Genomic DNA, 12,270 nt, shown 5'->3' with positions numbered 1-12,270 from the left:
TTATAACAGTTTTATCAACGGCCTTATAGAATGATTCTTTCAGCAAGATTGCAATTTTAGCCAGCTTTTCATAACTGGACTTTGTGATTTCTGCAGAGGTCACACTTTCTGCAACCTCCTTCAGATTGTGCACTAACTCTTTTGGGTTCATGCGCTCTGTCTGAGTCATAAATGGATGTAAGGACTCTCCGAGAAGCGCGAGCGCATTCTCCAAGTAGTCCGCAATTCCTTTTGTGTCAAAATCTTTTTCTAACACACCTGCCATGTTTTCACTGTGTAGCAATTTATCTGTTTGGACAGTTGCAAGCTTTAGATATTTTACAGGTAAATATTTGTATTCAAGTCAATGAGTTTTCACACTTATTTTAGCTTTGGGTTTACACAGAAGTACTGTTATAAGTCACTTATTCAACTGTGGGTACCTTTCTCAGGTTTTACCCCAATTCATGAATATTTAAGTAAATGCCCTTTTTGCAGTGTTACTTTTTGTGCTTATTTTCCACAGATACTAGAGTACCAAGCTGTTTTTAGTGTATTTACTCTAAAACACTGAATTTTTTATAAACCTGCAAATTTTCTTTTAGTCTCACAGCAATATTAGTTTAAAACATATTTTAAACCGTTCTGTTCCAGAAATTTGCTATTTTAAACAGTTACTCATCAACCCAGGTGGGTGAAAAGAGAAAAGAATTTGATGATGAGGAATACTCAGTCTTTCTTCAGAAAACTGTCTTTGCTCCTGTATAGCTTCTATTTAAAATTAAATAGAGAGATATTTTATTTAGGTGGTAAATTAAACAGAAAATCTCTTTTTCCTGATAAATTTACTCTTATTTAGTGATTTTGCAATTAAACGTGTATTATCCTTCAAGCAAAATGAGTAAACTGTTCAACTCTGTGAATATTTGTAACTGTATCTGTTTTTAAAAAGTTAATGTTTATTTTTGTACCTTATTTTTAAAGGATTAACAGTGAAATAAACTTTTTGGTGAATGCTTCTTTGCATAAATACCTATTACTTCTTAAAATGTAAGATAACAGTGTTTTATTCAGCTTTGAGGAAGTTTGTTAACTCAGAATTTGCCTTACAGAAAAATAAAAAGACGTTTAATTTCACTCTTTACCTAAAAAACGAAGTGAAATCTGTGATCTCACGTCTCGCCAGGAGATGTCAGTATTTCCTCAACAATTATAACTCCGTCACTTTTTGTGTTGTCCACTAGGGGTGCTATAACTTCCTGTGGCGTTCGGTTGACATCCTGTTGTTAGCCGCTTAGCTTGAAGTTAGCTTCGGCTAAACTCGGTCAAAATCAACATTTCTGAACGGATTTTTTACACAAACGTGGCAAAAGTTTTTGCAATCAGACTTTATAGCTTGAACATGAGTGTTTGGGACTGATAGTAGCTTCATTTAGTGATTTTAAGCGTAGTTTTAAGCTCCGGTCGTTAGCTTGTTAGCTTAAAATTAGCATCGCTAGCTTTGTTTAAAAACATCGTTTTTTGGCGAATTTTAAACTCTAACGTAGCAAAATTTCAGCAAGCAGCTTCGAAGCACTTGACCAGCGTTTCAGAATCACTTTAAAAGGCGCTTTTTAGCTTTAAAAAGCAGATTTTATTTCCCTATGAAAATGAATTTCATATCCGGGTCACGTGACTGAAATCACCAATTGCAACGCAGCGCAGGCTTGAGGGGAGATGACGTAGCACGTCAGTCAAACTTCTCAACCAATGAAAGCGCTCCACAACAGCGAATTCAACCAATCAGGAAGCGTTTTCTCTACCTAGCAAGTTAGGTTAGCTTAAAATAGTTCGTCAACTTTTCGTCTTTTAAACCATCAAAATGCACTTTTTCTGTTAAAAATTGTAACGAAACAACTTCTAACTGTGTTCTGAGATGGCACTCAGCTTTTAAAACGTTTATCCATCTATTCAAAATACTCGTTCAAACTGAACAGAACCGAACTGGTCACAGCCGGGTCTTAAAGCAGAACCTCGTACTTTTTAGACAGAATAACGTCTTCCACAGCTCATTAGCTCTTAGTTACACATAACAGACGTACCATTTCAGCTTACACAAGACTTATGACACAATTTCAGCTTTTAAAACATTGCCAGCCCAACGCTTAAACATGCAGCGTTTAGTTGCAGAGTGCAGCTCCAAGCGCGCAGCTCAGCCGCTGCGTAAACTTTACAGCTCATCAGCTGTTACTCTTTCACCATGCCAACACGTAAAATCAATTTACACACGGATTAAACAGTCATTCATGAAATTCGTACGAGCCACCAGTTTGTTGTGAGACACGTGAGGTACGTGTCACTTGTTGTATGACAAATATATGGATATATATTTATGCATACTTTTCACGAGTTCTTCATTTTTCTGACTGTAAATGTCGTGCATTGAATTTAACAGAAATGTAACGAGAGACGTTGTTTATCTTTGACCCATCAAATGAATGGAATCATTTATTTTCAGAATCAAAGTTTAACATCAAACATTTACATTAATTTGGCAAAATATGAAAATAATAACAGACAGTTTCACAGAAAATGAACTTCAAATCACTCGGCGGTGATTTGAGGACTTTGCTTCAGACATTTCTAAAAATATCTGTACAGATTTATGAGAGAGAAGAGTTTAAGATTAAATTGAGATTTATCTTACAGAGGAAATGTGTGAGGGAATTTAATCTGTTTGACCAGAAGTTGCACGCTCCGTCCGATCTCAGCTTCTCACGGTACACTTGGTCAAAATAGAACCATCTACCTGTTGACGATGAATCAGCGTTGGATGTAGTTCCTTTCTGACTCGTTTCAGCGTCTCCGTCGAGAGCTACCAAACCTTCAGAAAGTCGTGCGTTGATTAGCTCAAAACAGAATTATAATCCCCAAAAAACCTCTGGATTCTTCATTGCTCTGAAGCTTTCAGAACCGACTGCATTCTCAATCTTGGAACTCTCACATTCTCTTGGACTCTGGAATTCATAATTCTCTAATCTCCATTCTCTTCTCTATGAACTGAGAAGTTGCCACATTTTATTTGGGTCGACTTCCTGTTCAATTTAGAGCTTTCTGATTCGTGGAAGGACCAGAAAGAGGAGTGGATTTGTGACGTAAGATGTTATCATAAGTCAAGGATTGTTTACAACATACAGAAAAGATTATTGCAGCAACAGCAGACTTCGTGGAGTCTCACACTTTGTAATCTTTTCAAATAGTAAAACATGACATTTTTCTCGGTAAACATTTTAGTTGACCGAAAACCAACCTTTAACATACTTACGACAGCTTGCTCATTTCAGACAGAAAATCAAGAAAGGCATATTCAGGTGATTTCTTCTCTGAATGAGGAACAAAAATCATTACTTACTGTTTATGTAAAATAAAAATTAGTAGTTCTTTTCAACCTGTAAAGCATTGAGTGAACTAACACAATTTGATTATCAAAACATTTGTAAGACAGTAATGATTATAAAGAATTGTCTTTTCTGCTTGATTAATTCAAGAAAGAAAGTTCATCAGATGGTTCAGACTTATTCAGATCAATGAAAATAACAGTCTCTGTCCATCTGGTATATTTGAGGTCGTCTGGTTCACTACACTGCAATATTAAAGTGTGTCAGTTCATGGATGTTAGAAGACAAGAGATGTCTCCAAATGTCTCGACACTCGGGTCCAAATTTTGAAAATGGTGTCAGGAAGTTAAAATATTGTTCAATATTGACCCATTACAAGGTTGAATAGACAGTATTTTAACTAGAGTTGATGACAAACTGGAGTTGAACTGATCAGTGTCTGTTCCTTTGTTAGGTCTAATGCTCCTTTTTTCATCAGACAACTTTTACTTAAATGTGTTTACTGCAGTTAAAATGACCCATTGGTTTTCTTTTACGTTGAATAAAAACTTTCAAAGGTATAATCATTCCTCTCTTATTTTGCTTAATGGCATTTAACTCTGCAGGTCATCCCTGAAATTCTGACGCACAGAACCACAAGTCCAAGCAGGGGCGGACTGGGACAATAATCCAGGCCGGGAATTTTGATACCATCCCAGGCCACCACCACCTGATTAACGCAAACCACCAAGACTGAGTTCAATTGAGCGCACTTTGAATGCATGTTGTTTGCACACGTCTAAAAAGCCATCCATAATTTCCCATCTATTCATTTTCACTTATTGACTATTTATATGTATTGGCTATTCATATAACAAAAAAAAAGTTCTTAATCTCAACGGAACTTTACCTGGTAAAATAAAGTTTAAATAAAATATTGTAATACAAGGATTTTAATATTCAGATAATTTATTGGAGTAATGAAGGGTATACACAAAATATCCTCAATAATCCAGGTAGAAAATCTAAAAAAGTTAAGTCAGGTCCTCTGGACAGATTAAAAAAAAAAAAAAAACTTGTTGAAACGTTTAGTCTTTAATCCAAAAGACTGTCAGTTTGAGAAGCTGCAACAAACTTAGTTTCAAATAGTCTCTTTTCATAGTGGATCAACCAGTTTGTTGCTGACATCCAGAACTAGCTGTTAACATGATAAAGGAGGACCATCATCAGCCTAACAATGGATCGTTAGTGCTCTAGGCTGTTTGCTATTCACAGGGGGCTGAGAGATACCAGCAATAACAGCATTGTAAGAGGGCTACAGTTGGACACAGAGGCCTCTGTCCCTGTTTAATGATGGATGAGTTCTCATCACAAAGATGGCTTCCTTTACTCCTCTCTCAAACCAACACTTCTCTCTATCAAGGATGAGCACATCTTCATCCCTGAAAGTGACTGCTGGCCTGCAGATGAGTGTAAACCACAGAGTTCTCCTGGCCTGATGATGTTGCTCTTTGGCCCAGCACAGAAGAGCAACATCTTCAGGCCAAGACTCGGCAGTTTACACTCATCTGCAGGCCAGCAGTCACTTTCAGGGATGAAGATGTGCACACCCTTGATAGAGAGGAACTATGGTTTGAGAGAGGAGTAAAGGAAGCCATCTTTGTGAAAAGAAACCATTGTTAGGGGTTGTTAGGCTGCAGGTCTTCCTTATGTTAACAGGTTGATCCACTATGAGAAGAGGCTATTTGAAACTGAGCTTGTTGCAACTCCTCAGACTGAACTTAGTTTTTTGGATTAAAGACAAAAGTTTCAACAAGTTTTTTTTTATTTGTCCAGAGGACCTGACTTAACTTTTTTAGATACAAAAAAATCTGAATTCCTAGACATTTCAACATTAAACTTTTTTCAGATCCTAACCCATATTATAAAATTTGCAATATTCTTTGTAAAAACTTAAAAACATTTGTTATATTAAGTCAGTTTTGGCCCACTTAGGTCCCTCAAAGTGAAGCTAGCATGTGGATATTAAGCTGTGCTGATAAACTGTGCCAGAGTTCAATTTTTTCAACACAAGTGTTTCTCTTACCTGCTCCATTACGAACAAACATTAATTTATAGCACTTAGCAGCATCCGCGGCCAGAGCTTTTCTCTTTTTTATCCTCTCTCTCTGCTCCACCTTTCCTCTTCTTTGGCTCTGAGATGCACGCACCGCGCGCCAACACCGTCGGGAGCGCGAGTCCTAGGGCGGGGAGGGGGGCGGGCGCAATGTGTGTGTGTGTGTGTGTGTCTCTGCTCTGTGAGTGACACACAGAAAAGGAAGGGAGGGGGCCGGCCCGGCCGGGGGATGTGCCAGGCTTTCTCCGTCGCTGCAGTGCAGCGTGAGACCTGAGCCCAGGCAAAAGTGAATTGTTTATTTAAAATAATAAAGTCCGTGCGACCCGAACCGAGCCTTTAGTCCCGTTCCTCGGCAACCAGGCCACCGGGAATTGTCCCGACGCTCCCGATGGCCAGTCCGCCTCTGAGTCCAAGTGTGAACTGTGTCACAGAGTAAACACAATAAAAATATGTATTATCTGCAGCATTGTTCATTAAAATGAAACAACACTATTAATGTACTACAGAAAATATACATATGGTAGGCACACTTAAGAATATTGTAGACCATTGCATTAAGTAATACATTCAGCAAGTACTTTTACTTTTAATACTTTAAGTATCTTTAAAAGCAAGTACTTATTTACTTTTACTTAAGTAAAAACGTTAATGTGGTACTTCTACTTTTACTAGAGTACATTTTTGTCTGATTAGTTGCACTTTTACTTAAGTACAGTGTTTGAGTACTTTCTCCACCACTGCATTTAAATAACATTCAAATCTATGGGGTGCCGTTTGTAAAGTTACACAGTCAAAAATCAACAGCAATATTTTGGTTTATTTAGCCTTTCATAAGGAAAAAAAAAAACTAGTTTTTTTTTTTTCAAAGTCATATTTTCACCATGGCATTCATACATTTATAAATGTCATGTTTACAAACTAAATACTTAAACTTGCAAGTTAAATATTTAATTAGCAACAGGTGCGTAGTTAGACCAGGGCTTCCGGGGCTAAAGCCCCAGATGGGAGCAGAGGTCACAAAGGTGCAGGACTTAAAAGTTCTTGGGGTCCACTGTCCAGGAAATGGGAAGTGTGGCAAAGAGGTGAAAAAGAGAGTCCAGGCAGGATGGAATGGATGAAGAAAAGTTTCAGGAGTGATTTGAGACAAAAGGGTGTCAGCAAAGGTCAAAGGAAAAGTTTACAAGACAGTGGTGAGACCAGCTATGTTGTATGGTCTTGAGACGGAGACATGGACAAAAAGAAGAAAGAACTGGAACAGCAGAAATGAAGATGTTGAGGTTCTCCTTAGGAGTGACAAGGATGGATAAGATCAGGAATGAGGTCATCAGAGGTACAGCACAGGTTGAACAACTGGGAGATAAAGTTAGAGAGACCAGACTGAGATTGTTTGGACATGTCCAGAGGACGGACAGTGGGACATTTGTAGGACGTTAGAAATGCAACTGCCAGGAAAAACAAAGAGGAGATACATGGAGGAAGTTGGAGTGAGGACAGAGTGAGATGGAGGATGACAACTCGCTCTGGCGACTCTCAAGAGGGAAAAGCTGAAAGTATTAGAAGTCTCTACTGCGAGTGCCTCTCTTGCCAAGTCTGATGAGGAAGAAGAGGATGAGGAGAACGAGGAAGTTCCACTCAAGCATCTCTTGAAAGAGTCAGCCACTCAGCAGCTTGGAAACTCCAAGCAGTCCACAAGATGAGTGAGAACATTTTTATATAGTAACCTTTGTATAAAGTGCAATGTGTTCATTAAATCACTTTTTTTTTAATGAGATTTTTTTTTTTACCTTCTTTTTGTAAAGGTTACAAACACAAAATTCTGGTGGACAATCAAATTCTGTCAAGAAGTTGTCCACTGGACACCCTGGAAAATGTCCTACCCAAGTGGATAAATGTAATAGAAAAAAACAAAAAAACTCTGAATGAACATGATAGATAATTTTCAAAGCTTATGAATGTATTTATTACGTTTTGTTATTGTGACTGAGAACATTTGTCCCTCCTGCCATGAGAAGATGCTCTCTCAAAGCACTCCTCGGACTGGAGCCACCATATTTGTGCAGACAAGTGTGTTGTTGTTGTGAACATCTGGCTTCAAGGAACTGACCTCCACTGAGCTGCTGTTACAAAAGTCAGCCAAGGATACTGGTCGAGGCTGATTCTGTCACGTTTCCATGCACACGCATTTATGTATGGAAACTGTCAACTCCATTCAAGATGGCTGCCACAGCAAATCAGCATTAGTAAACACAAAGATGGGTAAAATAACTCTGGCACTTTTACAGACATGGAGTTATAATGACATGACATGGTAGTAGCTGAGAGTTATTCAACACATTCTGAAAGTAAAATGGTGCAATACCACTCAAGATTGCATTTATCTAACTTAATTTCTCAACGAGATCATTTTAGTCTAAAACTCATGAAAGTCTGCGGGCGATATACGTTGCTTCAAGAAATTCTAGGCTTTTGTTAACATGTTTATGTTCTTTTTACTTTCCGTCACCGCACCTCCATTTACGAGACACTTTAATAACAATGAACAAACTTTTATTTATGCTCAGCCATTTCAGATCATACAAGACAAGTCTGCAAACACACAGGGGCGCATGTAGGTGGAAAGTGGTTTGAATCATTTTTTCAAATAGCAAGTTACAGCAGAAAATACAGTCCCTGCCCACCCTGCATGTATATATTTATATAGATATATTTATTTATTGCTCTTTACAGCAACAGATGCTCCCCTACAAACTGAGTATACTTAATGAAGGTTAGTTTGTTACACACAGGACTTATTTGCAAGGAAACACCAAAAGCTCAATTTACACTAGTGCTCGACAGTTGAACGATGCTCACAGCAGGTGTTTGTGTAAACTCATTAGTTTTTAGACATGGCCCATTTACGGTACACCAAAAACTGTTTTTTTACAAGACCTGAGCACAAAAAACAAAAACAAATGAGAACTCCAAATGAAAGATAACAGAGTATTATAAATTGAATAACCAGTCTCCCACACTATTACAGCTTAATCAGAAGTAGAACAAACACTCCTGTTGATGTCAGAGGATTTAAAAACAATCATCACTCAGATCTCCCATTGTTCAAGAGCTTTTAGTACATCCTACCAGTTGTGCTATGAACAGATTCTCATCCAGTAAAGTTTGAGGAAAACCAGCCATTATTACAAAAACCCCGAACAGCACAAGCAAGCTTTAAGACAGTTACAAGTTATTTTAAGCTTCATATTTTATTTTGTTTATACATTAAAACGCACCGTTTGTTCACACTGACAACCACACACGCAAACACACTTGCTTAAAATCAAAAAGCTGGAAAAACTGTCAACGCTGCCTAAATTCATATTTTTCTTTTGCAAGAGAACATTTCTGATGCGGCAGTCGCACGTTGTGCACCCAAAACGTTCAGTGTAACTGTGGTGACGGCCCTTTAATGAGACTTACAGGGTTTAACGTGTTTCCAGAGGCTACAGTGAGGATATACAGTCAGAGAGCAGTCACTGGATTTCAGTATCAAAAACAGTAAAACTAAGTCAAACACCTGATCTCTCGGTAAGAAAACAGAAGAGCACATGGTAGTCCAGGTGTCTGAACTCCTCGTGTTGTACGAGGTGCATCTCATCACCATGACGGGTTCCAGTGTGGCCTAAACAGGGACAGTGTTTTGGAAATAGAGAACTGATCTGTGTGCTGGAGCGTTAACGGTGTCTACACCACGCCCTCGATGATGCTGGTGTCCAGGTGAACGATGAGCATTCTCAGGAAGGACATCTCTTTGCGCGTGTTCTCGAAGATGATCCGCGGGTCGTCGGACTGACACCGGAGGCAGTTGGGAGCCATCACCATGGCCAGGTTATTCACATCCATCTTGGTTATGGCGACGTTGGATGGCTGAGCAAACACCTGGAGAAAGCCAGGGTGAAAGGAGAAGAAAAGGAATGAGGAAGACTCCACTCGGTGCTCTAGTTGTGTACAGACTGACCTTCGACCTGCAGGAACTCAGATGAGTCGTATTCAGTTGAATGTTTAGATAGTAAAGATCAGTGCTGCAGCACAGACAAAAAAATGAAGTATTGATATGTAAAGGTTAAAAAAGTGCTCGTGCTTGATCTGCTGTCTGTGTTACGTTTGTTCAAATAAAGTTTCAATTTTTACATTTATACCACAATGATGCACAATACTGGATTTTTGGCCAATATGTAAAAACTTATTTGGTCAATAACCGATACGGATATATATTTTTCCTAGTCCTACTAACAGAGACTACATATCTTTCTCTGCTGTGGAATTAAAATACATTATTCTGCATGGTCTTTGTCAGTTTGACCTGATACCAAATGCAGATGCCAAAAAGGGGCTGAAAATGATGCAACACTTCAACTTGGATTCTGTTTAATGTCAAATTTATTCGTGACATTAACCCTCTCTAACTCAATGACAATACTCAAACAGTGCAAATTTGCAAATTTTTACAAATTTAAACTCAACAGCGCACGTGATGTCATAACTTGTGCTGGCGCTGCAGGCATCCTTGTCATACAGTTGTCATACAAAAACACCGCCTTTCATACATATATATGTATGAAAGGCGGTATATATAAAAACAGCACCTTTTATACTGGTGAGTTACTTTGATGGAATGGTTAATGTCCGATATTTAACTTTATAGCTAATATCAAACAATACGGACAATATCGTGCATCCCTAGTTTATACCAAATTTTTTTTAAAGTTAACTACCTATACAAATATTTATTTGAACCAACTTTTCACGCTCATTTCTCAGATTGGCATCAAACTGTTTCCAAGTCTGGACATGTGTACCTTTAAAAGGACAGTGACGCTGCTTAGAATATTGCTGTGACCACTACACTCACATTTGTGGTCTCTGCTGCACAACTAAATGTCTTCAGAGATTTGTCCACAGCTGCTTAGTGCTCAGTTTTTATTTTATGGTAAATGGACTGTACTTATATAGCGCCTTTCTATCTTATTTCAAGACACTCAAAGCGCTTTACACGACAATCTGTGCCTCATTTACCCATTCATACAGCACTCTACTAGATCTCTACAGAGCTAATTTAACAAATCATTCTAAAGAGACTAATCAGAGCTTTATCACGTTCATACACTGATGGGACATACATCAGAGGCAATGAGGGGTTCAGTGTCTTGGCCCTTTGGCATGTGACTGCTGGTGGATTCGAACTCCCAGCTCTTGTATTGGAAGACGACTGCTCTAACCACTCAGCCACAGCCGCCAAGGAGAGGTAAACAAGTGCACACATGATGTGAATTATGTCAAAGAGGAACACCAGTGAGAAGACTGTTTGAAGGAGTGATGTTGGTTACCTGCAGGAAGTGGATGAAGTAGAACAGAACCAGCTTGCTGAGCTCAGGCAGAGACTGGACCACAGCGATGGCTGCCATCGGGTCATCACAGTTACTGATGCACTGCTTGTAGAAGTTCATGGGAATGAGGGGCTCCTCCAGCTCACGATACCACAATTTCATCAAGGAGGCTTATAAAACAACAAAAGAAAGACATTCTATTAATACACACATTTAAATCTCTGGGCTTAAAGAAAAACCCTAAAAATAATCTTATCATACCAGGTACGTTAGGATCAGACAGATTCTCTGGAATCCTCCACTGGTCCACTTGGAGCTTGAGGGCGTTCACTTCATCAATGTCTCCAGGTACTCTGAAAACACAACACTTACACTGAGTGGCCACAGGAGGGAGCTCTACCACAAGAGACACTTTAAATCCACTCCACGGGCAGGACTAGTGCTTGTTTACTGTTTTCAGTGTTTCTGTTTGGTTATTCAGTCTGTGATTGTTTTTATTTCAGACACATTCTCCAGTAAAGTCCTGATGCAGAAAAGGAGCTTCACAGTTTGTTTGCTGAAAAGGATGAATTTTCTAAACAAGTCGAGGAGCTGCAGATCTAACAGTGCAGGAGAAAAACCCTCCACAAACACTCTGCTGAGAGGCTCCCACATGCTCGTAGGCTTAAGCTGAAATGTAAACACATATCACGAAGTATCAAATTAAACTGTGCTGCTCTCAGGAGCAAAGCAGGGCTGTGTTTGTTCTGTCTGCTTTGTGTACTGTACAGAGAAGCTTACGCAGAAACAAAGGGAACAGAAGACCACACACACAACTTTTCTATTCAAAATATGCACACAATAAACCATATGTACTTTGTGTGATCCCCTTTTAATTTGCTAAACTGCACCTTTAGCTCACTGCTCGAGTTGAGGCGCGTCTTAAGCTGAGTTAGGTCTATCTTACCTGAAGATGCCCTCTGTTTGAGCCCCACCCAGAGCTAGAACATACTGGGACAGCTGAACCTGCACCCAGGGCAGTTTCCTGTCTGGGAAGAGCTCACTTTGCCTTTCCATCACTTCCTCAAGAGAGCTTCCAAAGAGGGAGGGGGTGATGATGGCCCGTCTGCTGTGGTCGATCTCCTCCAAGGTGGGCTTCCGTAGACCCTGGAGGGGGACAGGTAAGCAGGAGATTTACTACCAACGTATGTCAGGGTAATGGTACTAATCATGGCTGTGTCTGCAGCTGCATTGCTATGACTGGATCTGTGTTTATGTCTCTACCTGCGAGTGTGTCAGCAAACCTACAATTACATCTCCCCTGTGACAGTACCCAGCATGACTCAGTTGATACTCAACCCTCAAGCTCATATATTCTACGATCATAAAGAAGCTACAAAATAAAATCTACATAATATTTTCTATTTACGTTTCTTTTTAACAAAAAAACGAAGTCCAGATGACACGATTCAAC

General features: G+C 39.2%; 1 protein-coding gene across 3 annotated transcripts in view; it reads right to left on the bottom strand.

Annotated features, from left to right (window-relative positions):
* Positions 1–9,019: 9,019 nt before the first annotated feature.
* Positions 9,020–12,270, bottom strand: part of arhgap46a (Rho GTPase activating protein 46a) — a 35,078-nt gene continuing 31,827 nt past the window's right edge. For 2 of the 3 annotated variants that reach the window (XM_037678645.1, XM_037678647.1), the window contains exons 7-10: positions 11,764–11,963; positions 11,079–11,170; positions 10,818–10,987; positions 9,020–9,369 (exon numbers count right to left, since the gene is read on the bottom strand). In XM_037678645.1, the coding sequence (XP_037534573.1) occupies positions 9,175–9,369; positions 10,818–10,987; positions 11,079–11,170; positions 11,764–11,963 (657 nt within the window). In that variant the 3' untranslated portion in view covers positions 9,020–9,174. Of the gene's footprint in view, positions 9,370–10,817; positions 10,988–11,078; positions 11,171–11,763; positions 11,966–12,270 lie in introns of those variants that run through there. The other variant, XM_037678648.1, reaches the window with a different exon arrangement.

Source organism: Nematolebias whitei, chromosome 7, assembly GCF_014905685.2.
Source record: "Nematolebias whitei isolate Nwh7 chromosome 7, NemWhi1, whole genome shotgun sequence".
Classification (NCBI taxonomy): domain Eukaryota; kingdom Metazoa; phylum Chordata; class Actinopteri; order Cyprinodontiformes; family Rivulidae; genus Nematolebias; species Nematolebias whitei.
The sequence above is the reverse complement of the archived record's forward strand: the minus strand, read 5'-3'. Positions and strand labels throughout refer to the sequence as shown.